The sequence below is a fragment of the Budorcas taxicolor genome, chromosome 1, assembly GCF_023091745.1.
Source record: "Budorcas taxicolor isolate Tak-1 chromosome 1, Takin1.1, whole genome shotgun sequence".
Taxonomy (NCBI): Eukaryota; Metazoa; Chordata; class Mammalia; order Artiodactyla; family Bovidae; genus Budorcas; species Budorcas taxicolor.
In genome coordinates, this window is record NC_068910.1 from 14481914 (window position 1) to 14509147 (window position 27234).

Consider the following 27234-nt stretch of genomic DNA (forward strand, 5'->3'; position numbering starts at 1 on the left):
ATAGTGCTCAGGGCCAGAGAACATACATGGCCTCAGCAATGTGAGAATAGTGCAGGTAGCGGTAGCTAGCTTCCAGGAGCACCTACCACATCCCAGGCCTCGGTTGCAAACAGATCTTAACTGTTGCAGTCCTTTCCAGCAACTCGAGAGACAGGTGTAAACAGGACCAGTGCCTAATCTGCAGTGTCCAGTGCAAAATGAAAATGGGGGACTTTGCTCAAAAATTACTGAGAATTTCACAACAGCAAGAGCAGAGCAGTAAACAAGGCATGCAGCCCTTTTAAGCGGTAGGGCTCTGTGCAGTTACACAGGCCACATGCCCATGAAGCTGGATCGGTGTGTGTGTACGTGTGTGTGTGTTAGTTGCTCGGTCATGTCGGACTCTTTTCGACCCCATGGACTGTGGCCTACCAGGCTTCTCTGTCCATAGAATTCGCCAGACAAGAATGCTGGAGTTGGTTGCCATTCCCTTCATATATATGTACATGTATATATATAGAAGTGGAGCTTGGAAAGGTTAAGAACTTGTCTCCATATAACAGAGTGATAAGAGAACTGGATGCAAACATCCTGCAGTCTAAGCAAGCACCGGGAGAATTTTCTAGCCTCTGCTTTTTACCTGGTTCGATATACAGTAGCATTGTGTAGTGCGTGGAGCTTCCTTCAGTTTTGTCTGAGACAAAGTGAAGCATAGCCAAGGAGGATGTTGGCTCAGCAGTAACTTATCTGGGTGAGCAGAACTTTCAGGAAGGGAGGCCAGCCGAATGATAAGATCACCCAGATTTCTTTTAACTGAAGTTGATAAATCATTAAACCAAGTCATGTTCCCAGGCCTCACATATTTTCTCATAAGATACCATATTCCTGGTCAGCTTTTTGTGTTTCAAACAGAGAACTTGAAATATTTCTTTATTCTTATCAGGGAAAGTAAATGAACTCCCTAAGTAGCCCTGACTCATTTAGGGCTTTTCATTTTAGCTGCTTTCTTTTAACTCAAGTTCATGTCCAGTAAGAGCTTGTATTCGTATTTCTCAGAAGCCATACTCCATGGCAGTGACATTGCCCTTTTCAAAACTACTGAAAGAATATCTGCTTTCAAAATATTCTTATTAGAATTTATTTATTTCCCCACCCCTTCTTGCCCCCAGTGATGCAAACTCAATGTCAAATATCTAGGGGAAAGTGAGAAAAATATATATATAGCCGATCATAGGAGAGTCCAGGTTTCTGATAGGGTTTCTTTGATACAGGGGACTTGAACCATGAAGACTTCAGTTTGAGCCTCAGAGTGGCCACTGTGTGAACTTGGACGGATTCCTCAGACTTTCTGAGCCTCAGTTTATTCGTCAGCAAAATAGGAATTTCAGTGAGATGGGACTTTTGTGAGACTCAATTAAAATAAGAGAGGTAAAAATGCTTTGCAAATTGCAAAGGTACTACACATAGGAGGTAGAAGGTTAGCTGTTGGATAAGATCTCCAGATGTCTGAAATTTTTTTTTTTTCTCCTAATTTTCTCCTCTCCATTTTAAAATCACTAATAACCCCCCACTCCCAGAGTAGTCACTACACATCAGTGGCCTCCACAGCACAGCACTGGCGGTGGGTCTGTGGGCGTGAACTCCACCACCATCCCTGGAGAGCTTTGAGAACATTCCTCTGCTCCAGCTGTGCCCCCACGAGATTCGTATTAAACTAGTCTGGGGATGGAGCATCCATGCGATTTGCAGGTACCGTCAGGATCAAGAAATACTAAGTTTAATGCACCAGGGTTCGAGTCTAGGTGCTACCTACTTTGAAGCTTTCTGACGCTTGGCAACTTCAGCTCCGTAACTTTGGCATTTTTTTTTTTTTTAACAGCAAAATGAAATCAAAAGAATGATTTTTATACCTGCAGTGAGAGTTAAATGGAATAACACATGCTTGTACCAAAGATCCCAGGGAAGGCAATGGCACCCCACCCCAGTGCTCTTGCCTGGAAAATCCAATGGACGGAGGAGCCTGGTGGGCTGCACTCCATGGGTTCGCTAGGAGTCGGACACGACTGAGCGACTTCACTTTCACTTTTCACTTTCGTGCATTGGAGAAGGAAATGGCAACCCACTCCAGTATTCTTGCCTGGAGAATCCCAGGGATGAGGGAGCCCGGTGGGCTGCCGTCTGTGGGGTCGCACAGAGTCGGACACGACTGAAGCGATTTAGCAGCAGCAGCACCAAAGATCCTGTGGTTTCTGCCAAAGGGTCTTCCTTTGTTCTCTGTGTATTAGAGGAAGCTCGAGAAAGGGAAGACCAGTGGGCACACCTGGCCCTTGGCTTGCAGAGATATGAAGGTGGCTCTAGTGGTAAAGAACCTGCCTACCAGTGCAGGAGACAGAAGACACAGGTGCCCTGGGTGGGGAAGACCCCCTGCAGGAGGGCATGGCAATATACTGCAGTGTTCCTGCCTGGAGAATCCCATGGACAGAGGAGCCTGGTGGGCTACAGTACATAGGGTCGCAAAGAGTCAGACACGACTGAAGTGACTTAGCACACAGCACTAATAGTTTGTTTTTGCCTCGGGAGCTACTGAGTCTACTGAGAGTCTCTTGGTTGTGTCTCTTCTGTTTTGTTCTGTTTTTTGTTTGTTTATTTTATGTGTGTGGTACAGCACACCTGAGATTTCACGCTTCCAAGACCATGTTTAACTTTTCCCTGTAGAGCCTGGTGACTGTCCTCCTCCCCTCGCCCCGGCCCCTGCCGCCACACACACACATTCATTAACATAGTTGACTTGTATAGAATTCACTCTGGTGGCTTTTTCTAAATTGCCTTTCTAAAAAGGTGATTCACCAGGTAGATTGAAGACTTGTACTGTTTCTACCCCTGTCTCCATATGATGAAACTTCACTGGGCTCCATGGTGGGTGACTGGCACTTTCCTTGTCTTTGGTGACTGCATTACATTTCAGCAAATGCCCTGGCCCTGGAATCCAGAGAGTGTTAGAGGAGAAGGCTGTTATGTTTGGATGCCTGCTCCCTAGCACCGACTGCCCCACCGATGTCTTGATACTCAACAGCTCATGTAAGGAATGCAGTGGCTTCTTGGCTTCCTGTTGACTTGACCATGTCCACAGAAGTGGTTTGTCAGAGGTGGCGTTGAAGGGAACAAGAAGTCACACTGGCTTGGACAAGTGTGTTTCTGGGCCAAATTTTCTGGAATGCAGAGACATGGAGATTCCAATGAACTGCTCTTGAAAATCCTAAAGCTGCTGCTTGAGGATCCCCAATTACAATTACAGTAGCCACTCATCTTCACCCTAACAGCAGCCTGTCTCATTTATTGAGTACTCACTGCATTTGGCCCTTGAACAACACGGGTTTGAACTGTGCAGGTCTGCTTATACATGGATTTTTTTTAATCATCAGTGTTAAGTACTACACAGTCTATGGTTGGTTGAATCCATGGATATGGAACTGTGATTATGGAGAAACTGTGTATACACAGGGCAAGCTGTACTCAGATTTTCAACTGCAGAGAGGATCAGCTTCCCAGCCCTTATATGGTTCAAGGGTCAACTATACAGGCAAGGCATTCCAAATAGTTTACATGCATGACCTTAATTAAGCCTCATGATAGATTCATGGAATAGCTATTGTCATTTGACAAAAGAGGAACTGGACGTGGAGGCTTTAAGTGTTTTAGTAATTTGTTCAAGTTCACCCACAGTAGTGAGTTGTTGTCGTTGTTCAGTCACTCAGTCACGTCCCGCTCTTGGCGATCCCATGGACTGTAGCACGCCAGGCTTTCCTGTCCTTCACCATGTCTCGGAGCTTGCTCAAACTCGTGTCCATTGAGTCAGTGATGCCATCCAACAATCTTGTCCTCTTTCGTCCCCTTCTCCTCCTGCCTTCAATCTTTTCCAGCTGATATCAGGATCTTTTCTAATGAGTCAGCTCTGCACATCAGGTGGCCAAAGGATTGGAGCTTCAGCTTCAGTATCAGTCCTTCCAATGAATATTCAGGACTGATTTCCTTGCAGTCCAAGAGACTCTCAAGAGTCTTCTCCAACACCACAGTTCAAAAGCATCAGTTCTTCAGTATTCAGCCTTCTTTATGGTCCAACTCTCACATCCATATGTAACTACTGGAAAAACCATAGCTTTGACTGTACAGGCCTTTGTTGTCAAAGTAATGTCTCTGCTTTTTAATACACTGTCTAGGTTGGTCATAGCTTTTCTTCCAAAGAACAAGCGTCTTAATTTCATGGCTGCAGTCACCATCTGCACTAATTTTGGAGCCCAAGAAAATAAAGTCTGTCACTGTTTCTTTTGTTTCCCCATCTGTTTGCTATGAGGTGATGGGACTGGATACCATTATCTTTGTTTTTTGAATGTTGAGCTTTAAGCCAGCTTTTTACTCTTCTCTTTCACCTTCATCAAGAGACTCTTTAGTTCCTCTTTGTCTTCTGTCATAAGGGTGGTGTCATCTGTGTATCTGAGGTTATTGATATTTCTCCCAGCAATCTTGATTTCAACCTATACTTTTTCTAGCCCAGCATTTCACATGATGTAGTCTACATATAAATTATAAATAAGTAGGATGACAATATACAGCCTTGACATACTCCTTTCCCAATTTGGAACCAGTCTGTTTTTTCATGTCCGGTTCTAACTGTTGCTTCTTGACCTGCATACAGATTTCTCAGGAGGCAGGTCAGGTGGTCTGGTATCCGTATCTCTTGAAGAATTTTCCACAGTTTGTTGTGATCCACACAGTCAAAGGCTTCAGCGTAGTTAATGAAGCAGAAGTAGATGCTTTCCTGGAATTCTCTTGCTTTTCTATGATCCAATGGATGTTAGCAATTTGGTCACTGATTCCTCTGCCTTTTCTAAATCCAGCTTGAACATCTGAAAGTTCTCAATTGTACTATTGAAGCCTCACTTGGAGAATTTTGAGTATCACTTTGCTAGCATGTGAGATGAGTGCAATTGTGCAGTAGTTTGAACATTCTTTGGCATTGCTTTTCTTTGGGATTGGGGTGAAAACTGACCTTTTCCAGTCCAGTGGCCACTGCTGAGTTTTCCAAATTTGCTGACATATTGAGTGCAGCACTTTCACACCATCATATTTTAGGATTTGAAATAGCTCAGCTGGAATTTCATCACCTCCACTAGCTTTGTTCATAGTGATGCTTCCTAAGGTCCACTTGACTTCAACACTCCAAGATGCCTGACTCTAGGCGAGTGATCACACCATTGTGGTTATCTGGGTCATGAAGATCTTTTTTGTATAGTCCTTCTGTGTATTCTTGCCACCTCTTCTTAATATCTTTGGCTTCTGTTATGTCCATGCCATTTTTGTCCTTTATTGTGCCCATCTTTGCATGAAATGTTCCCTTGGTATCTCTACTTTTCTTGAAGATATCGCTTGTGTTTCCCATTCTATTATTTTCCTCTATTTCTTCACTTTATTCACTCTGGAAGACTTTCTTATCTCCTCTTGCTATTCTTTGGAACTCTGAATTCAGATGGATATATCTTTCCTTTTCTCCTTTGCCTTTTGCTTCTCTTCTCAGCTATGTGTAAGGCCTCATCAGACAACCATTTTGCCTTTTTGCATTTCCTCTTCATAGAGATGGTTTTGATCACTGCCTCCTTTACAGTGTTATGAACCTTTGTCCGTAGTTCTTCATGCACTCTGTCTGTTAGATCTAATCCTTTGAATCTATTTGTCACTTCTACTGTATAATTGTAAGGGATTTGATTTAATTCATCCCTGAATGTTCTAGTGATTTTCCATATTGTCTTCAATTTAAGTCTGAATTTTGCAATAAGGAGTTCATGATCTGAGCCACCATCAGCTCACAGTTGTGAGTTGGGAGATGGAATTTGAACTCTTGTCTCTGAAATTCCAGGCCATGTTTTCCTAGTCACCACTCATCTTTTCCCATAGTTGGAGAAAACTAGAGTATTTTCTGGAAAGATATTTGTTCACCTTCATGCTTGTTTTGTTTCAAGAGAAAGTAAAAGAAGTCTTTCAGAGTTGGAGTCCAATGTATCAGTTATTTGATCGTGCTAGAAATAATAGGAAGTTCCAAAAGATCAAAGGGTTAAAGATACAGAAGTCCTCTAAATACTGAATCCTACTTCCTGTGATATTCACTCTGAAGCCCTTCCAGAGATGAAGCTGTATTCCTGACTCCTAGTTTTCTCCATATCCCACATGCGCAGTGCAGTCCTAAATACACGTGGTTATAGCCACCATGTAGCACGTCTGTCCATGGTATCTGACCCCAGGCAATGAAAGCAGGAGCACTCAATAACACATGTTGGGTTTGACTAATATCAAGGACACTGGCAACATCAGTATCCTTAGGTTCTGACATCCTGAGCCTCGGTCATGTGCCGCACGGCATGCCAAGTGATCACACCATTGTGGTTATCTGGGTCATGAAGATCTTTTTTGTATAGTCCTTATACAAAGGACTTACTGTGGTGCAGGCATTACCGTGGTGCCCTTGCTGGGAGATGTGCACACAGCCCCAGGAACCTGGCTGGGCCCAAGGGTGCTCCTCTAGCATCCAGGTTTCCTGCCTCAAACGGGCTTGGCTTTACTCATTCCACACGCAGAATTCAACTATTTCCTTCTGTTTTTTACTCATAAAAACAAAATAAATTTTACCTTTTCTACATGGGATTAATCATGATTGCGTTTTCCCCCTTCAGTTTCAAGGAAGGCTAATTTTCATGGGCCAGTTGAATGAGCAAAGAAGCAACTGGCTAGGTGGACCTACTAGGCACAGGGCAATCCTGTGCCCCAGGATTGAAGCAGGTGTGGCTGCTTCCCAGAGCCACAGGGACTTCACCTCTTGAGCGTTAGTTTCCTCTCCATGCCTCAACATCCAAGATAACACTTGGATGGCACAAAGTAATTGATTATTTCTTATTGTTACTGCTTTTTTTACCTGGGTGAGATGCTGCTGTGACCAGTGTCTGTGACTTTGTTTCTTTTTATAGTCTCAGCACCAGTTGATGAAAAGCACTTGAGGCTGATCAACCCTCTGCTTAATCTATAAAAGAGTGAGGCTCACCCTCAGGGCTCTGTACTCGACCCCGAGGGGCCCTGATACCTAGTGCACTGGGCTTCTGGCTGGTGCAGCCTTGTGGCGCTTTTTCTCTTCTAATGATGGGTGCTCATTAACTTGGTAGATTTTAGTGATTTTCCATCAGAGGGTTCAAAGGCAGCTTCAACTCACCACCTCTGCTGTGTTAGCTGTGCTCTGTTGATCTTAAAGAATAGTACAGTCTCTGTAAGAAGAGGCTATGGGATGAGTTGGCCACCTAGTCAGAAAGGAGAGAAGGAAAAGCTCCTTTTGAATCTTCTGTTAGCATTCAGATCAACAGATGGAGCTTTCCACTCTCCTGGCTGTTAAGGTGTAAGAAAGAGTAAAGCTTCCCATGGTGACAGTCCCTTTGTTTAGAATTTCCTTTGTTCCTGCTCCATGCCCCTGGCACTTGGAAGTTGAAAACTGCTCCAGAGAACACATTTTATAGCCCAACAAAGAATACATATATTTTGCATGCTGCCCTAGTGAGTCACTTTGCTTCTCCTACTTTTTGATTTAAAATTGCTTAAATATGACCCTCAGTGGGTCTTTATGGTTTTAGGGCCATATTTGCAAACATTAAGCTCTTTCAAGACTGGTTTGGGGGCAGATTTTTAGCCAAAGTGAGTTAGAGTCATTGCAGGTAAAGTACCTGGCCTCACAGTCACATAGTAGGTGTCTAATAAATGCTGGTGCCCACCATTAGTAACAACCTTGAATTAGCTGCACTCATGTCTTTGAAATTCAACCTTGGTTTTTTAGGAGAAATCTTGTTCTTGGTCATAATTTTTGTCTAGTTGGAAAAGAGCAGAATCAGGAAAACAGCTTTAAGTAAATCCTAATGTCATGAGCCGGGCACCCAGTACAGGACACATAGGGTTGCCCATGCTTGGTTTGCATTGCTTTGAGTTTCTTCCTCAGAGACTGTATCTGCCTTCTGCCAAAGTTTCAAAGAGACCCATCTGGGGAGCACAGAGACGCTAATGATAAGGTCTCCCCAGCAGGCCGCGGTTGCTGTGGCCTGGTGGTGATGTCAGGGAGATTAAGGCATGTTATCTGAAATAAGAATAAACCCCTGCTGCTGAGTGCAGCAGTGCAGCACCAATCTTGGGCTGGGCAGGATGCTCAGAGCTTATTTTAGAGCCAAATGAAAGCAGGCAGTTATCACGTTCTTTAACTATAATCAGCCGAACAGGATACAGGTAGCCACAAAATGGGAGTTATTTAAAACAGTAACAAAATCACTTCAGAAAGGACAACAATCTGGAAGGCTCTCTGCAACATCTAGTTAAAGCTGTCTTAAGTGTGGAGAAGACAGAGCAGGTTTGTTTTGTAACCTCCTCATGGCAATCAGATCAGGAAAGCTTCTTTATGAAATGAAAGGCAGGGACCCTGACCCGGAGGCTGCCCCCAGAGCAGTTGAGTTTGACCCCAACTTGTAAACTGGAGCCTTTGAAAATGATTCCAGTAGAGTCCTGAGCTTCCAGCCATCTGTCTGACAGGGCAGTTACCAGGGAAAAGGGGTCTCACTAGCCTGGGCAGTTGATCCAGCCTGGCCTGGTGACCCCATAACAGCCACCCAACTGGGGTTGAAAGTTGATTCTGGATATTGATTATGAGACTTTATCTTGGGTAGCTTTTCCTGTGACATTCCAGTAAGACTCTGGGATGGGACACAGGGCTGAATTCTAAGCATTTCCTAGGACCTGTCAGAACCTGCTGCTGAGCGGTAGGCAGAGAGAGGTGGATTCAGTGTGGCCCCCATATAATTCTGGCTCTGGACCTGTTAGGTATGTGACCTTGGGCACATTTTTAGGCTGGCTGAGACTTGGTTTGCCCCTCTGTGAAATGGGGATGATTAGACTCTCGCAGGGGCATCCTTAGAAGAGCACCTTGCTGACAGTTGCTAAATAGACTTCAGTAAACAGCAGCTATTGTTACCCTGGTCTTCAGCTATAAAACTCATGGACTGAAGCTGCCACATGATCCCTTGATAACCCCAGCATGGCTTCTGAAGGTGTCTGTTACTGCAGTAACAAGTGTGAATTTTACACTGCATCATACATGCCAATGAGCTAAGAAAACCAGGAGGCCTATCCAGCCAGCTGGATAAAGCCTGAGTCAATTCCCAATGCGTTTAACACCACCCTCATTAATTAATAATGGCAACAAAAACCAGACTAATAAATTACAACAGCAGCTGCAGCCCTGCCTTCTGCTGAATGCCTCCTCTGTACTAGGCACTGTTCTAAAGGCAGTACGTGTGTATAACCTCATTTAAATGACCGCCCTATAAGGAAGCCATTGCTCTCACTATTTTACAGATGAGAAAACTGAGGCATAATGAGGGTTAAATAAAAATAGCATTGTAATATGTAGATGAGTTATGATTTGAGCTTAGGTTACTGGTTCAAAGGTAGATTGTTAATCATTAAGTTACACTACCAGTCACTTTGGACTCTGGGAATAGTGTAGCTTTAAGAGTCCAAGATCCAGCAAAGAACAAAATCAGGCCTTCTGTTGTAAGACTCATAATGAGACTAGCATGATGCATAGTGTATTTCAGTATCCTTCCACATGCCCGATTATTTAAACTCGGAATATCTCTGGAAGTTTATTTGTAAGTGAAAAAATAAAGCCTCAGTAGAAGGTGAGCAACCTGCTGTGATTGCACCCTGGATAAATGGCAGAACTGACCTTTTAAGCCAAGGCCATACTTCATCCATGTCTATAAGACACCACGCACAGCCATGTTCCACTCAACCCATGCCGCCTTTCACCAGCTCTGATCCAGAGTCCAGCTGCAGAGACAGAGTTGGGTAGTAGGAAAAGGATAAAGCTAATAATCAGTTCAGTTCAGTCGCTCAGTCGTGTCTGACTCTTTGCGACCCCATGAATCGCAGCACACAATAGTTCTGGTCAAATCTAGAAAACCCTTCCAGGGGCACCTGCAGAAATCCCCTGTTGAGGATGCAGACTGGCGTGGTGGGCCAGTCAGGGGCCAATTAGCATTGTCCATTGTGGCCTATCGGAGAAGGCAATGGCAACCCACTCCAGTACTCTTGCCTGGCAAATCCCATGGACGGAGGAGCCTGGTAGGCTGCAGTCCATGGGGTTGCTAGGAGTCAGACACAACTGAGCGACTTCACTTTGACTTTTCACTTTCATGCATTGGAGAAGGAAATGGCAACCCACTCCAGTGTTCTTGCCTGGAGAATCCCAGGGACAGGGGAGCCTGATGGGCTGCCATCTACGGGGTCACACAGAGTCGGACACAACTGAAGCAACTTAGCAGCAGCAGCAGCAGCAGCATTGTGGCCTATGGTTTATTCTGTGGCTGAATTAGTGTCAGGGCTATATTAGTGATGAGTGTTTCTGTGAGAAGTTTATTCAGGGAGTTCCCCAAGCCAGATGCTTGGATGGTTCATAGGCTTCATTTCTTTCTCAATATACACTGGTTCTGCTTGCATCTGCTGAGAGGGAAAAAGTCAGAGGACAGTCAGCAAGACTAAAAATGTCCTGAAGAGGAAGGGGCTTTGGAGGACTTGCCAGGTACCCACTCTGGCTCTGCCGCCTACGGATGCCTGTGTGGTGCTCATCAGGAACTGGTTTCCATCTCACTGTGGTCAGAGTGGCCAATTTTCTTCTGGGTGCGCATAGGTGCTCTTTGGTTAATCTGGGTGTGTAATCTCTCTAATTTATTTCTAAAGGAAGAAGGCTTCACATCACATTTTGCAGTTGATCTCTTTAATCTCAGTTACGTCATCGAATATTCAAGATTCAGGCAATCAGATGATCATTCATGCATTCTACCTTTGAAGTCAGAATATTAATACCTTCTCCATGCTGGGTGCTGTGCTAGGTGTGAAACAGATCCAACCCCAGTCCTGCATTATGGAACTTTTATTCTAGCATACATTCCCAGCCCAACATTAAGTATGCTTCACATTAAGCACTGCCTGATTTCAGAAAGGGACTCCTGGAGGGAGAATTCCTTCCAGTCATTTAGAAGTTCATGTAGTATAGTGTTAACATGTCATCTGGCAACTGTTACATAACTCAGGTTGGACTTTAAGTGTCTCTCCTTTGGGATGCCAGGAATAGTGGGAAGAGGAACTGGGGGGAGGGATGAAAGGCATGTGTGGGATAAAGTATTTGCTCCATCTTAAAGCTCTTAACTGGCTACTGGAAATTGCCATTCTTTTTTACTTTGTAAAGGTGTTAATAAGAAACTAAAATGTCTGGAAAAAAATTGGAAGTAAAATATCTTTGCAGCTGAATAAAGGTCATAACTGAAATAAGAGCTATATTTTTACCACCAAGGTAGAAAAAAACATCCATTTTCTTGTTTCATAAACTGCACTGTTTTCAAAAGGGTATACTCACTAAAAGGGTATACTCACTACTGTGGTGGTGGTAATGAAAGGGGGGTGTGGTTCTAGCCAAGGAGTCAGCTGGTTTTTAACAAATAGTTAAGGAGCTGGCCTTCTCTTGGTCTGAGCCTATTTCTTAGTGCCTAAAAGAGACAGAGGATCCTACCATTTCTTAACCCAAAGTGACCCTTCCCAGCTCTTCTCAACCTTGGAGACAGTCAATGTGGGTTCCAGCAGAGGCCCAGGATTCAGTTTAAAACAGCATATTCCTTTGGAGTATCCTTGTCCATGCAAGTCATCCTTGTTCAAGCCAAAATAACTATTTTTTCATGCTTTTTGGGAGGGGGGTTCTGCTCCCCCTGTTCCATCCCACTGATAGCCTTTGTTCTCTTGGGTCTTTAAGTCCCAAGTGTGGCATGACTGTGTCTGTAGTCCTGGACTCTGCTGTGTCCCATGCTTGTCACTCTTGTTGTTGTTTAGTCACTAAGTTGTGTCCGACTCTTTTGTGACCCCATAGACTGTAGTCCCCCCCAGGCTCCTCTTTCCATGAGATTCTCCAGGCAAGAATACTGGGGTGGGTTGTCATTTCCTTCTCCAGGGGATCTTCCCAACCCAGGGATCAAACCCACGTCTCCCGTATTGGCAGGTGGATCCTTTACCCCTGGGCCCTCTGGGAAGCAACCCCCTTGTTAGGCCTGCCTTGATCTGTGTTTGTCGCTGTTGCCCTGGCTGGTGGTTAGTGACTGTTCCCCTGCTGGTTGGTCCACAGCACCATGTGGTTCTCATGTTTCCCATTTAGTGAAGCTCCTTTCCCTTCTCTTCCATAGAATTACCCTTTATGACTATCAGGCCATGTGCAGGGCCAACAAGGAGAGCAGCGACGGCGCCCATGGTCTTCTGGATGTAAGTACAGTGCAGTCACTCAGAAGACAGCTGTGTGTTTTTTCCTGTCTCTCTGTGTGTGCATATAGTTTTCCTTGGACCCATCAAGTTTATCTGTTTCAAGATAATGAATATTTAAATGTGTTTCCTGATTTCATTGATTAAGGAAAGTAATTTGTGTTAAATCTAAATCCAGTGAGTTCCGGAATGACAAACAGACCTAAAGTCTTTGATGGATTAATGCAGCAACCCCCCTTTTGATGGGTAGAAAAGGGGAGAAGTTTTGTCTATTCTCTCATTCTCAAATAAAAGAGACTTTGGTTTGGTTCAATAGAAACCTTCTTTTTGGTTATAACGGAGCTGCTAGCCTGTGAACAAGTCCACATTTTGATCAGATTCTCCACTCTAATTGTGCTGCTGCTTTTAGTATTATTTTCCCTGGAGCTGATCCATCCATGGTGTCACAGTTGAGGATCCATCAACATAACTTTGTATCATTAGGAACTGGCTTTCAGATCACCAGAAATTAACTTAAAATTTACCCTTGGTTTAAAAATATAATTTACAATGTGCAAGCAATGTAAGTTTGGCCACCAATAACTTGAAAACACAGAAAAAGCAGACATAGATACTTCTACATAGTCTGGCATATAGGTATAAGTATAACCCTTACATGTTATCATTTTGTCAATTCCAAAAATCAACCTAAAATTTGGTTTGAAACACAAAATTTAAGAACCATTTTGGTTTTAAAATATAAATACACACCTTCTCATTTGCAGATGTAAGATCTTGCAAGGGGATTATTTAAAAACCAAATATTTAACACGGTTCTCCTAGACTAAAGGAGCAAGAAATGATTTGAGCTGGGACATTTCTGAGAGGCAACTTGGAACTAAAAATGGGACGATTTGAAAAATACCACTTTTTAGAATGAGAATCAACACATATTTCCTAACCCAGTTTTCCTAACCTTAGCATAAGTATTTCCAGACTTAAAATGTTCCCAAGATATGTTTTTATCATTAGGCTTAAAAGCTCAATGGCTTTGCCCTTCTGAATGTTAATGTGCATTTAAAATTTTAATCCCATATTTATATAATCCCTTTGTTTACCCTGCATTGAGCCAGCATCTGACAGAGAATCCTTGAGTATCCTGCTCCTGTGCCTCCCCTTCCTCACTTCCAAAACTTCCTTAATCCCTTTATTCATTCTCTCCTCCCACACTGAAATGTCACTACCCATCCCAGTGGGTACAAAGACCCAGAACTGTCCTATGGTCTGAAAGAGAGATGGTTATTTTTCAAGCCATAAGAAGTGTAATGGCAGAACCACAGGACTGCGTGGCTGCATTTGGTTTTAGGAAATAGCTAATAATTCCCATCCTTAGATGACCCTAATCCTGGAAGCCCTGTGTTTCAGGGCGTGATGGAGACACACTCAGAGCCAGAGATTCAGTCTGCCATCTGGGTGGGCTGGGAGTGACCCCCGCGCACTGTTGTTCTGTGCATTTGCTTGTTGGCTTGAATAGGGATGGTTTTTAAAATGTTCAGGGGTATATAAATTTGTTCTTGTTTTATTTGAAACTGGATAATCCTCCCATTCCTAGTTCTAGTCCTTATCAGCAAAATGCTTTGAAGGTAGGATTAAGCAGCCATCACATCAGAAACCAGGATTAGGCATTTCATTTCCCTGCTACCTAAAGGAAACCACAAAAGGTTCTGAGGCTTTTCTGGACCTGCAGCTTGGGGCCCGGGCTTTGCCAATGCCATTGCCTGTCTCTCAAGTCCACCCGCCGCTCACATATCTGGCATACCTAGGTACAAAGAACTGACTGAGGGGGAGACCTGGTATTTTCCAGAATTCAGGAAATTGAATTATCCATGTAGGAAATATCACAGGGTAAACAATCCCACTGCTTTTTTTAATTAAAATATTCTGAAATAAAGATTAGCCTGTCAATGCCTTCTTTTATAGAGTGAAGGGGATTTTCTGCAAGGATAAAATCACATGTTTATATGGTTATCATTTTTTTTCAAGTCTGAATATGTGAGTGTGAGAAAAGGCAGCTTAAATCCTACATAATTCATGGGCGGCATTAAAATCAAGTATGTGCAATTTTTGCTTATTTCAATGAATGACATACAGTGATGGAGAACAGGGAATCACCTTTCCAAAAGGCAGCCCTGAGAATTACCATTTGAAATTAGTTATATGATTCCTGCCGCTCAGCATTAGGCTGCGAAATATTAGCCCCCAGAGGGTAAAGGTTTAAGCATCATTTGCTGAACTTCCTTTTTCCTTCCAGAGATAACCCCTGTATTAGATCATGTTTATTTGACTTGTAAATCACATCTTACCACAGGGGAGTTCAAAGTTTTAAAATGTTAGTTTTGGGATATAATATCCAACCATTTTCGTCTTTAAGGGAGAGCTTCACTGTTTTTTGACATGATATGAATCTCTCTAGAAGAATAACATTGTCTTTATGTAAAGCCTTAGGTTAAACTACAAATTTTGTGTGTGATACATTGTTTTTAATGAACCGAATTCTTCTCTGCAGCCTTATAATGCCTTCCTTGCCGCAGTAAAATGGATAATGACAGAACTTGTCTTGTAAGTACAATTTGCTGTGTTTTTAAAAAACCATTACTTTTCTCTGTTCTAAAGTGAATTGAGAGATTGTGCTTCATGCTTCCAATAAACATTAGATGATTCCTCACACTCTGCGATAAACTCACTGAACATCTCGAAATATTGAACGTAGAGTCCAAAAGATCATCTTTTAATAGGTGAATTGTGGTTACTGCTTATGCCCTTATGTCACTGTTTAGCAGACTAACAGCTTGCAGTACACAAACCAAATTTATTTATTGTGGTTACTGTTAAATTTAACATCGATGTCTGGCTGTTTTTAATGCAGCCTGGGTGGGCTGTGGTCAGAAGAACAAATTGCCAGGGGTGTCCACCGTGCTGCTTTGGATGTCTTGGCATGTGCAGGCGAGGGGGCCTGTGCAGTCATGGGTCAGGGGCTTTCTCAGGTGTGATTTAATTGTTTACCTTGTCAAATTACAGTCCTGCTGGATGCATCTGTGACTTAGGTCAAACCTGAAATGGCACAAAGATGAAAGGCTTGACTTCCAGATGAGATATTGGACACATTACAGAAACACTGTGTCACACAGAAGGAAGGAATTCCATGGACCAGCATGGAAACCAGATCATTCAAGCTGCACCAGACTCTCATTCTTATTTTCCCCATTAAATTTCCAGTTCTGTGTGTTTAAGGCAGATTTTTTGTTATTTCATGAACAGACAATGTCTTATTTATTGCTTTAATGTAACCTATATTAAGTATAACTTCATGTGGAGAGTAAGTTCTTTGTGTATGTAACAGACAGAAAATACAGGGAATAGTGGGATTTTCATTGTGAGCTGCGAGTGATAGCAGCCATGAGCCTGAGAAGGAAATGACTAGATTTTGACCTATTTCCTTTCATCTGGTTTTACCTGGTGGCTCAGCTGGTAAAGAATCTGTCTACAATGTGGGAGACCTAGGTTTGATCCCTGGGTTGGGAAGATCCCCTGGAGGAGGAGATGACAACCCACTCCAGTATTCTGCCATGAAGAATTCCAGGGACTGGGTAGTGCATGGGATTGTAAAGAGTCAGACACGACTGAGCAACTTTCACTTTCACTGGCATTCTTTACTAGCAATTAAGAAATTATGATTTTTGTGAAGTTGCATTGGGACATAATTCCCTAAAAAGGAGTTTGTTCCAATTGTCCTCACCACCTTGCCCTACACACACACACACACACTCAAATACATTTGTGTTACAGTGTAAATTTTGAAAGCATCCTTTATACTGCAGATCATAGTCTTAAGTAGAGACTATTCTGTTTGTATTTCTGAACCTAGGTAGGAGAAGCCCTTTGAATGTGGACTTTTTACTGTGGACTCAGACTATAACAAGAAAAAAAGTTTTCCCTATAAAGCATGATATTTCTCAAAAGAATCCCTGAGTCTTAAGTGAACCTGATTTCAGGGTTTGGCTGGCATTGGTGATAAAAAAGTCTTTCACAAGTAAGACAAAACCTAGTGAAAATTCAGTGGTAACTGAACCAACCATGTTGATATATCCAGATATCAGATGATGTTATTCTTTCAAATGAGGTGAGTGATGTTGAATAACACAGAATGTCACTCTTCCATTCAGGGTGTGGGTGACCAAGTAACACTGGGCTTTTCCATTCCCTGCTTAGGTTTCTGGTGGAATTTAACCTTTGCAGTTGGTGGCACTCAGATATGACAGCTAAAGGTAAGGAGCAGCTGTCTTCATTTTCCTTGCTCAGAGTGATGAACCCGGGATTCACCAGCTACTTTTCACCAGGGATGTGCTCATATAAAACTACCCAGGACACAGTGATGATTTCTCCTTTCTGTTAGCAGAAGACATCCTTTGTGCTGAGGGCAGTGCTGTTCAGTCTGACAGAAATTCCACAGCTCATGTTGAATGTACACTTTGACCTGTTTCCTTAGCTAAGGCTTTGAGGTTATACATTGCACAGGTGAATTCTTCAGAAGCTAGTGGGCAGTGCTGAAACCTAAAGGTCACAGACACATCACCTTTCTCGGGCTGAATGAATGAACAATCATTACCTTTTTACTATTACCTTTCATAAAATATAAATTGGATCATATTATTTTCATTGCTGAAAAAGCCATCAATGATTCGATCAGTAATTAGTAGAAACTATTAGAGGCCTGAGTTTAGAGTTAGATTCATATGGATATAAGTTCTGGCTCTGAGGTTGGCCTTTGTCAAGTTAGCTGATCTCTTCAAGGCTCAGTTTCCGTACAGTAAGCTAAGTAAAGAAAATAATAAATAATATTTATCTCTTATTGTTTGTGTGTATGTGTGCATTTAATGGTAAGATAAATCATGGTGTATACCGAGTGTAGGACTGGAATATAGTAAGCCCTCAAAAAGGGAGCCCTAATTAATTTATGATAATGGTGATAATGATGTTGACTTGTAAAAAGAATGAAATATTGCCATTTGCAGCGGTATGGATGGAACTAGAGAATATATTTAGTAAAGTAAGACAGACAAAGACAAATACTGTATGACATCACTTATACATGGAGTCTAAAATTAATACAAATGAATCTACACACAAAACAGAAACAGAAAATAGGAAACAAACTTACAGTTACCAAAAAATGACAGCCCATTCACTGAAAGCTGTAGGAAATAATTATAAAATTTAGTAATATTTAGCAAGAAAAACAATATGCAAAATTGTATATGCCCCCCGAGCCCCCAATGACTGGGGAGAAGGAGGATGTAGAATTAACTCGGATCAGCAGTCAGGCCACTGGGGAGTCAATAAACAGGGACCAAAATATGAATTAGGAAGAGAAGACCCTCAGATACCCCAAAGAAAATTTTACGTATCACATGAACCTGCGTTTGTTTAAAATTGTAGATGGTTTGAAAAAGGAAGATGAGAAGGAACTTACCTAATGGGTGCTTGTTATCTTTTTCTAGTCACTTTTCTTACTTGGCTAGCATGTCCAGATTTTTACTCTTAGGGGTGAAAAAAAAAGGTACATGAGATTAAATGAGAGGAAAGGAAGGAAAATGATCAGTGGAGGCCAAGCGAATGGACGGTAGTTGGTCAGATGGCTGCTGTTTCTGCGACACCAGTGCCTTGGGGCAGATCTCAGTCCTTCCCAGTCATGCTTGGAGCCCTGTTTCGCCTAGAGATGAAGCACCTGACTTCTGAGTCAGGCAGCCCTCCTCTGCCACTTGCTGGCTGTGCAGTTCTGGACAAGTTGCTTGGTCATTATGAGCTTTGGTTTCCTTGCTTGTCAACAGAGATAAGATGTGCTACGGCTGTGAGCAATGGATTCAACCATGCATGATGCGAAGCCCACATGCAAGGTGTGGCGCAGGGCAAGTCACCATGCGTGGTAGGTGGGGCTCCCGTCTGGGGAGCTGGTGTCTCTTTCGGCTTAAATGTCTGGCTCCTTCTGAGGAGTGTGCTCAGTGCTGGGGCAGCAGGCTGGTGGTCTTCAGTGCTTCACTTTCTGGCATTCCTCTCTTTCCTATACATATCCACATGGTCTGCCCACCCTGCCCACCAGGCTTTTATAGTGAGTGCCAACCTTCTTTGCCACTAACCCCACTCTTCCCTTCCCTGCTGCTACAGGCATTGCCCTCACTCCTGTGCTGGTCCTTGACATGGACAGTTTGTTATTGAGTCACTTCTGAGTGCCAGTCTCTGTGAACTACGATATCTGCTTAGACCAGTAACTTTCAGCATAGGGGTGATTTTGGCTTCCAGGGGTCATTGCAATGTTGAGACATTTTTGGTCACAACTGGGGATGGGAGAGAGCTACTGGCATCCAGTGGGTAGAGGTCAGAGATGCCCATAAAACACTATAACACATGGGACAGCCCCTCACAACAAAGAATCATCTGACTCAGAATGTCAATAGTGCCACTATTGAGCAATCCTGATGTAGACTGAGGGGTGTAGGGTAGGAGAGATGAATTATGAAGGGGGGCACAATCTTTGCACTCAGAAACTCGTGGAGGTTCTCATTCTGAAATCTCACCTTTCTTCACCCTTCTTTCTCCTCCAGCTTAGCTAAAATTTTAGCTAACAGGAATGATGTGATGCTTCAGGTCTGTGTTTTCTGTCTCAGAAACTTTTAAAACAACTCTTAATAGGTCATTCCAAATTGTCTCACTCTGTTGACAGACTGCAGAAAGACCTTGTCAGATGGTTAAATCATCTGCAAGTGCTGTGCCCGTAGGTAGCACTTTTTCCCTTCCAGAGTGCCAGCACGGGGTTCTCTTCAGATCCCTTCAACATACCTGAGAGGTGGGGACTGCTGGAATGTGTCGTTGAGCCTCTCTGAGGCACCTAAGTAGGGCAGCTAGGAGAAAATAAGCTCAACCGTAAACCAAAACCGGCCCCCTCCGCTGGAGGGTGGCGGGAGACGCAGCTGGCCCTCTGTGAGTCCTGTGCGGAGCAGGCTGCCTCACGTGGGCTGACTGTCTCATTCGGACCTGCAGCCCTCTGCTGGGCATGGCTATGACTTTTTCCATTTTATAGATAAAGAAACTGGTTCCGATGGTGAATGCTCTCACCCACAGAGCTACTATCATCTGAATCTTTGTTCGATGTGAATGTGAATCTCAGACCCAGTAAAAGCCGGGGAAAGTTCCAAGCACCATAACAATATTGCCTTGCAAGGTTTCTGCATTCTAAATTTACCCTTCTCTCACTGGATAAAGACCCTGAGCTGAGACATACATCTTTGTTTAGCTAAAAATGGAATCCATAATTACACTGTTTATCTGCTTCATTTCCTTAATGAAGGGGACTGTGGAAGGCCATTTCTGCTTGATTATCACAAAGGTATCATTTTGGCGAAGTTGCACAAAGAGAATGGAGCTTGCTGGCACCCGGTTATGAATGAGGGTGCATTCGCAGAGACAAAAGAAGAGGAAAGCTTTTCAAATGGCAACTCTATTCATTCCTGATTGTCTGCACATAATTACTGTGAACCCAAGTCAGTTATTCTCATCAGGGACATTTGTTGCTAAGGGAAAATTAAAGAAATCCGATTGTGTGGATGCTCCACTGGGTGCCTCGTTGTAAGTGAGTGATAGGTCCTGGCGGCTTCAGCCTGAGATGTCCAGTGTAATTGGGGTGAGAAGCAGACAGGGTGATGGCCAAGAGTGAAGGCTCCAGGATGTGGCGAGGACGTGCATATGCATTGGGGCTTCAGAGCATACAATGGTGTGACAGGCAAGCAGTTAACTTCGTTTCTCTGAGTTTTAGTCTCTTTATCTGTAAAACAGGATAGCAGCAGGGCCATGCTCACCGTGAGAGGGTGAGACTTCAATCCATCAAAGGATCTAGTGTGGTGTTTGGCTTGTAGGAGGCACTTAGTGGGGCTTGCCATGTGGCGCTAGTGGTAAAGAACCCTCCTGCCAATGCAGGAGATGTAAGAGACATGGGTTTGATCCCTGGGTTGGGAAGATCCCCTGGAGGAGGAAATGGCAACCCACTCTAGTATTCTTTCCTAGAGAATCCCTCGGACAGGGGAGCCTGGTGGGCTACCATCCATGGGGTCACAAAGAGTTGTTGGACATGACTGAAGCCACTTAGCACGCACCCACGCATGCACACATGCAGGCACTTAGTGACTGTCGGCTGCAAAGGTGGTTTTGCTGTTTAGGTAAATGATGATCATGATAAGTCACTTTCTGTGGGGCTCAAGGCAGGCTGTGTCTACTTCCTGAACTTCAGCTTTCTCTTCCGGAAAAAAAAAAAAGAAAAGAATCGGCCTAGCTGAGCTCCATGATCCTTATGTACCAACACCTTTGTAAGATGATGAGTTTTGAATGCCCGAGAGTTACAACAGTACCCATCAGATGACTGGCAGCCTTAGTTGTTGGTTTGAAATTCCGTAAATAAACAGTAACAACTGGCAAATATATGTGATGTTTTCCTGCAGCACTCCAGACTAAGAAACATCTTCATAATAAACCATACTATTTAGATTAAATGTGGCCATGGTTTTATATGATAATTCATGTGTTTCCCAAAAGCACCAAGCAACTTCCAGCCACTCTATAGTCTTACTTCAAATAAACTCAAGGGCTTATTACCACATCAGTATGGGTGACCTAGAGTTGTGAAAGGAATAAGAATTTATCTCCAGAAAGGATCAGAGCCAAATGAGTCTCTCCACTGAGAGATTTGGACTCTTTCCATTGTAACTGGGCCCAGACAATTAGAGATGGCGCAGTTATCAGGGTTATTTAAATCACGTGTGCCGCCTATCTCAGCCTGCCCCCAAAGATCTTTCTTCCTTTCTGTCATTGGCCAAACTTCATACAGCAGTTAAATATATTTGTGTGGGAACCAGACAGCCCAAGTTCAAGTTTTGGCCCTGCCACATACTCACTGGATGAATTTAGGCAGTTCACTTCATCCTCTCTTCCATTCACTAATTTACAGAACAGAATGAACACTTTCTCCTATCTCATAGTTTGATTTGTTTAAATTTTATAATGTAATACTAGATAAATATGTGTAAAGTGGAATGACATCTGGCATGTAGTAATTTCTTAATAAATTTAGCTGTTACCATCATTATATGCCATCTGCATGCTTGCACTGTATTAACTTATAATCTATGCTTTTATTTACTTAATCTTTATTTCAGCAAGCTGACTTTTTGAAAATTAAATATTAAAATGCACCTTCCCAAATTAAAAGTTAGTCCTGTTTGCTGTATGCTGCTGCTGCTGCTAAGTCATTTCAGTTGTGTCCGACTCTGTGCCACCCCATAGACAGCAGCCCACCAGGCTCCCCCATCCCTAGGATTTTCCTGGCAAGAACACTGGAGTGGGTTGCCATTTCCTTCTCCAATGCATGAAAGTGAAAGTGAAAGGGAAGTCGCTCAGTCGTGTCCTACAGTCAGTGACCCCATGGACTGCAGCCTTCCAGGCTCCTCCATCCATGGGATTTTCCAGGCAAGAGTACTGGAGTGGGGTGCCATTGCCTTCTCCAGTTTGCTGTATAATCAATTGTAAAAATAATAACCCTGAAAATAAACTGTATTACCATATTATAGTTAGCTCCTCTGAGCTTCATGTTTGGCCTCCCTAGAATAAAAGAGAAAAAGAACAAATGAAAGAAAAAAAAAAAGGCAAAAACTGCCTAGCATCAAACAAAATCTTCTTCCTGACAAGAATCAAGGACATTGATAAAGAAATGGGAAGAGAATGATGTTCCAGCCAAGTGCCTCTGTGTTGTTACTGTTGAACCTGCGCCACCTGAAATCCCCTTGCCTTCCACTCAAGGCAGGCCACTTGCCATTAGGGACTGAGAATCTCCCATTTCCTTTGTCTGTTTTATTTGCCTGAAAAACACCATTCAAAAGAATTATTCATTTGCTCAGCAAGCATGTAAGGACACTTCCTGAGAGCTAGCACCGCAGGCTCAGGGGATAATGCGGTGTCTGGAACTTGGCCCTTTGCAGGCGCGATGGCTACAGCATGGTACCCTTAGTGCTGTCAGGATCAGGAGGGCAGCTGTCTGTTTGCCATTCCAACCAAACAGTGGTGGCCCAATAAGGCTGACAGTCTGAGGACTCAGTGAAATAGCATTCACAGTAGAAGTGGTGGTGGCTGTAAGCGTGTACACTTAAGTAGCACTGGCAGTGTACCAGCCACTTTCAACAGATGAAGTGGTTTCATCCTCAAACGACCCTTTGGAGTTGGTTCTGTTCTTCCCATTTTGCAGAAAACATTACAGTGTGGAGAAATAAAAAACCCACTTAATGTCACACAGCAGCAGCAGAATTCACAACACCCAGAGTTTGTGCTGTAGAGTAACATGAGGATGGTATGTAGGTGGTAACATGAAGGCGGGGAGAGAGGGGCAAAAATGTATGTGAAAAGATGCTGTGTGTCACTCTGCTCAGAGCTATGCATGCATTAGTCTATTCATTCCTCAGAACAACCCTGTGAGTTAGCATGTGAATCGCCGCTTAATGTCAGCGACCAGTTCCTAAAATCACGATTTGCACAAAAAGCTGATTGAGTCTACTTCCTTTTGTTTTAAATAAGAAAAACTACAATGTATTGTGCTTCAACTCCAAACCCCCAATCAATTTCCTCAGAATAATTAAAGCTCACTAAAAAGGCCAGTATATAAAAGAATCACGTAAGGATATAAACGCTTAAAACACAGCTTTCTGATCACCCAACAATTACCTGGTTGTTACCAAACAGTTATTTTGCATTCAGTAACTCTGCGATGCCTCTCGTAGTGCTGGTAGCCTCCCAGATGGACATTCTATGAAACATCCAACAGTGGTTCTGACATCCAAACCAGTTGCATTTGGAATATACCTGGAGAGATTGTTACAAATATATGTTTATATCCACGTTAACATCAGTCAGAAACTTCATAGGAAGTTTGAGTTTGGGGAATCTATAAGCAAATGTTCTACTGGAAAAATGGTCATGAGTAAACCTCTTGTGAAGAGTACCTGTACTGCTAGCATCTCCATTTTACAGATGAGAATACTGAGGATTAGCTAAAAGTAGTGAAGCAGGAATTTGTACTCCAAACGCCTCTGACTTTACCTTTAACTACTATGATAATGATATCTATCATCATTGTCATCATCACTAATGGCTTCATGAGAAGACTGGCTTTATTTTTGTTTTTTAAACAAATGTGTTGCACTAAGTACTCAGCATATATTATTTAATTGAGTTCTCACATCAACCTCTAATAGAAGAACTATATCATGCCCAATTTATAAATTTAAAATATTAGGTTTTGAAATTTGCCTACTGGACATAACTTGTTTAAATTATTTAATAGACCACCAAGCCCTTACCAAGTACCTCCTATGTACTTACGCATGTACCAGGGTTTTTTAGTCCTATCTGCACAAGGGACTTCACAATAGTAGGATTAGTTTCATGGCTGTATGTCATAGACATTACGTATTTTACTATTCCATATTTCAATTTTGTTTCTGTAATAAAACCATGCAATTGTATTATGACCTTTATCTCACCCTAAATAATACGGTGTAGCTTATATTTTATACATTTATTCAGACGTATATGTGTGTGTTTTTTTGTTGCTAGGGTCACGTAAGTCTGAGGCCAGAGACCCAGTGAGTGATGTTGCACCAGAAAGTAGAATTCTTGAGATACATAAATGATAGTTGATCACGCCAACAGAACTGCTTGAGGAATTATAGCTTATAGAGTTGCTTGGCAGATGAAATCACTTGACTAATTAGAAAATAATGCATTATGCTGTGCCTAGAAAAATCACAGAGCAGCAGGAGCGGAACTGCGTTCTGAGTTACTGTGGGCTGCCAGTCACAACAAAGCCAGTGCCTTGTATTCTTTATCTTTTTTTTTCCCCTTATCCCTACAGCCCAGAAATTGAAACAGACCCTGGAGCCTTGTGACACTGAATATCCAGCGTTCGTCTCTGAGCGCACCATCAAGGAAACCTCAGGGAACATTGCTTGTGAAGACTGCTCCAAGTAAGCGCCCCTCCCCCTACGCCCCGCCTCTTTCTGTTTGGTAGAGACCTTTCCCAGATGGGCTGGTGCGGCTGCCATGCCCAGGATTACGATGAGAGCTGGAAACATGGCTGCCCTGTTGTGTGAGGAACTATTTTCATCAGCTTGGAAGGAGCACCACTTGGCTTCGTTAGAGGGATCGTTTAGAGTTTGGGAAGCATTCAAATGTATGAAAATCCATCCTAGAATATAAGAGATTTTTAGCCCAGTTTGTAGATGGTTGGAAGAAGTCCTAATTGGTTTTTTATCCCAATTAACAGTTGGCAATTTGTTTCACCAATTGGGGGAAATTTCTCAGATGTTTTTATTGAAGGCACCAAGCCTTCAGGATTCACCCAAGTCTGACATATTGGGAATTATTTCTTGGTGGCTTAATATGAGTGTCCCTGATTGTTAATGAAGTTAGACCTCTTTCACTGGTTTTATTGATCATTTGGAGTCTCTGGCTTCTTCTCTCCTGTTAGCAGTTCTCTCTTGGGTGGTGGTTCTATTCTTACTGACTTGGACATTCTTTTTGTGTTTCAGATATGATTTCTTTGCACTTCTGTGCTTTGTATGTGTCTTCTTATTCCTTGGTCTGTCTTTTCACTTTTTATCGACATCTTTAGATGCATAGAAGTTTTCTTTTGCTTTTATTTTCATGTGGTCAAATTTATTATTTTCTTCTTTGATTTGTGCATTTTGTGCCTTGTTTCAGAAACTAGTCTCTACCCTAATGCAATACATATATTCTCATATATTTTTATTCTGAACACATTAAAAAATTGCCTTTCACACTTAGAACTTTAATGCCTCTGGAATTTATTTGTGTGAGTTTCATGAGTTAGAGGTCTAATTTCATCCTTTTCCATATAGTTGGCCTGTTAACCAGAACTTTCTACTTGGTATTTTTTTATTTTCCAATAGATTTATTATGACACCTGTGTTATAGGCTGGGTTCCCATCTATGTGCAGCTCTCCTTTTAGGTTTTATGGCTTATGTGTCAACACCATATCTCTTTAATTATTATAGCTTTGTAATGTGACTTGATAGCCGGGAGGAAAAAAATCTCTTTCTCTTATTCTTCTTTTAAGTCAGCCTAACTGTTTTTGCCTCTTTACTCTTCTATATTAATTTTAGAGCCAGCTAATTAATTTTGATGAATTATGCTAGGGTTTTGATTACTATAAGTTATTAATTAATTTGTAGATAACTGCTGTTTTTATGATATTAGACCTCCCCACTTATAAGCTAAATATCCCTGTTTATTTACATGCTTCTCAATACAGTTTTGTAATGTTATGTTAGATTTATACCTAAACAGCTTATAAGATTTTGCTTTCAGAAATGGCATATATTTAATACTATATTATCTGATTGGTAATTGCTAACATATGAGACTGTCACTGATTTCTATACTATACATTATATATCCTGCACCCAGCTGCTAACCGCCCTTTTAGATCTAATAGTCTGTGTATGGATTCTTTTGGACTTTTCCTCATACATACTAATATCATTTGTAGAACTTTTCCTTTCTAATCTCCACGCTTAATTGTTGTTTTATTGTGCTGGACTTCTGATACTTTGGTGGATAGAAGCCGTGAGAGTAGACAGCTGTGTATTGTTTCTCATCAAAAGAATCACTTCTGATAATTCCATGTTAAGTATGATGTTTGCTATTGGGCTTTTAAATTGTAGGAAAATATAAATAATATAAAATTTACCATTGTAGCTATTTTGAGTATGTAATTCAAGGGCATCAAGCATATTCCCAGTGTTGTGCAACCTTAATTATTATCCATCTTCTAAATTGCTATGAGTTTTTGGTAACCATTTATTAGGTTAAAGGAAACCTCTTCAAGTGTACTTGTTGCTCTGGTTGTTACTGGATGAACTTGAGTGGATGATAAAATGTATGAAAAAAATTTTTTTGCATCATCACTAAAATAATTTCGATTGTTAATATGTGTTTCACCAGTATAATTTTTAGAAAATGTAAATCATGAGCTATATCATATATATCCTAAATGTCTCTAATAGTAGATGGGTTATATAATGTGAAACATACTTGCTTTTGCAAGACTGACTTTCATTGTTTGATTACAAAATTGTTTGAGGACAAAATTCATATTACTAGATTCATTTGCTCATACTATACTGTGGACATTTGCATCTGTGTTCATAAAGAAGAGTGGTCTGTACTTTTCCTTCCTTCATTTGACTTTGCTATCAAGGTCATTTTATTGTCACAAATTTACTTGAAGAGTCTATCCTCTTCCTCTAATAATCTCTAACGTTTTGTGTAAGATTAAATTATCTGCCTGTTGTAGATTTAGTAAAACCCATAAAACTATCAGTGATTGATGGGTTTTTGCTTATTTGTTTGTTTTTGTGTGAGTACATTTTCAGTTACTCTGTTAGTTTCTCTAATGGTTACATGATATCTCTTTGGAATTTCCATTTCTTTTTTAGATGATTTTGGTGATAATATTTCTCAGAAAATCACCTATTGCATCTTACTCTTAAAGTTTATTGCATGCATTTATAAATAGTGTCTTTTTATTATACATGTCACCTTATTTGTGATATTCCCCTTTTAAATCACTCTCAGTCTCCCCCTGTCTCCTTCCCTCGGTCCCTCCTGTGTTTCCTTCTCTCCTCTCTCCCTCCCTCTCCACACTGGCACAGATATGTCTGTTTTGTTTTTCTTTCCAAAGAATCATCATTGAGTTCGCTTCATTCTCTCTGTTTTTTTAACTTTCT

At 42.0% G+C, this 27234-nt stretch overlaps 1 protein-coding gene across 1 annotated transcript in view; it reads left to right on the forward strand.

Moving 5' to 3' along the window:
- The window catches only part of CACNA2D3 (calcium voltage-gated channel auxiliary subunit alpha2delta 3), an 877155-nt gene that overhangs the window by 801719 nt on the left and 48202 nt on the right, over nt 1-27234 (forward strand). Inside the window, exons 32-35 of the mRNA XM_052639295.1 lie at nt 12282-12357; nt 14900-14952; nt 16603-16658; nt 24338-24449. Of these exons, the coding sequence (XP_052495255.1) occupies nt 12282-12357; nt 14900-14952; nt 16603-16658; nt 24338-24449 (297 nt within the window). The remainder of the gene's footprint in view (nt 1-12281; nt 12358-14899; nt 14953-16602; nt 16659-24337; nt 24450-27234) is intronic.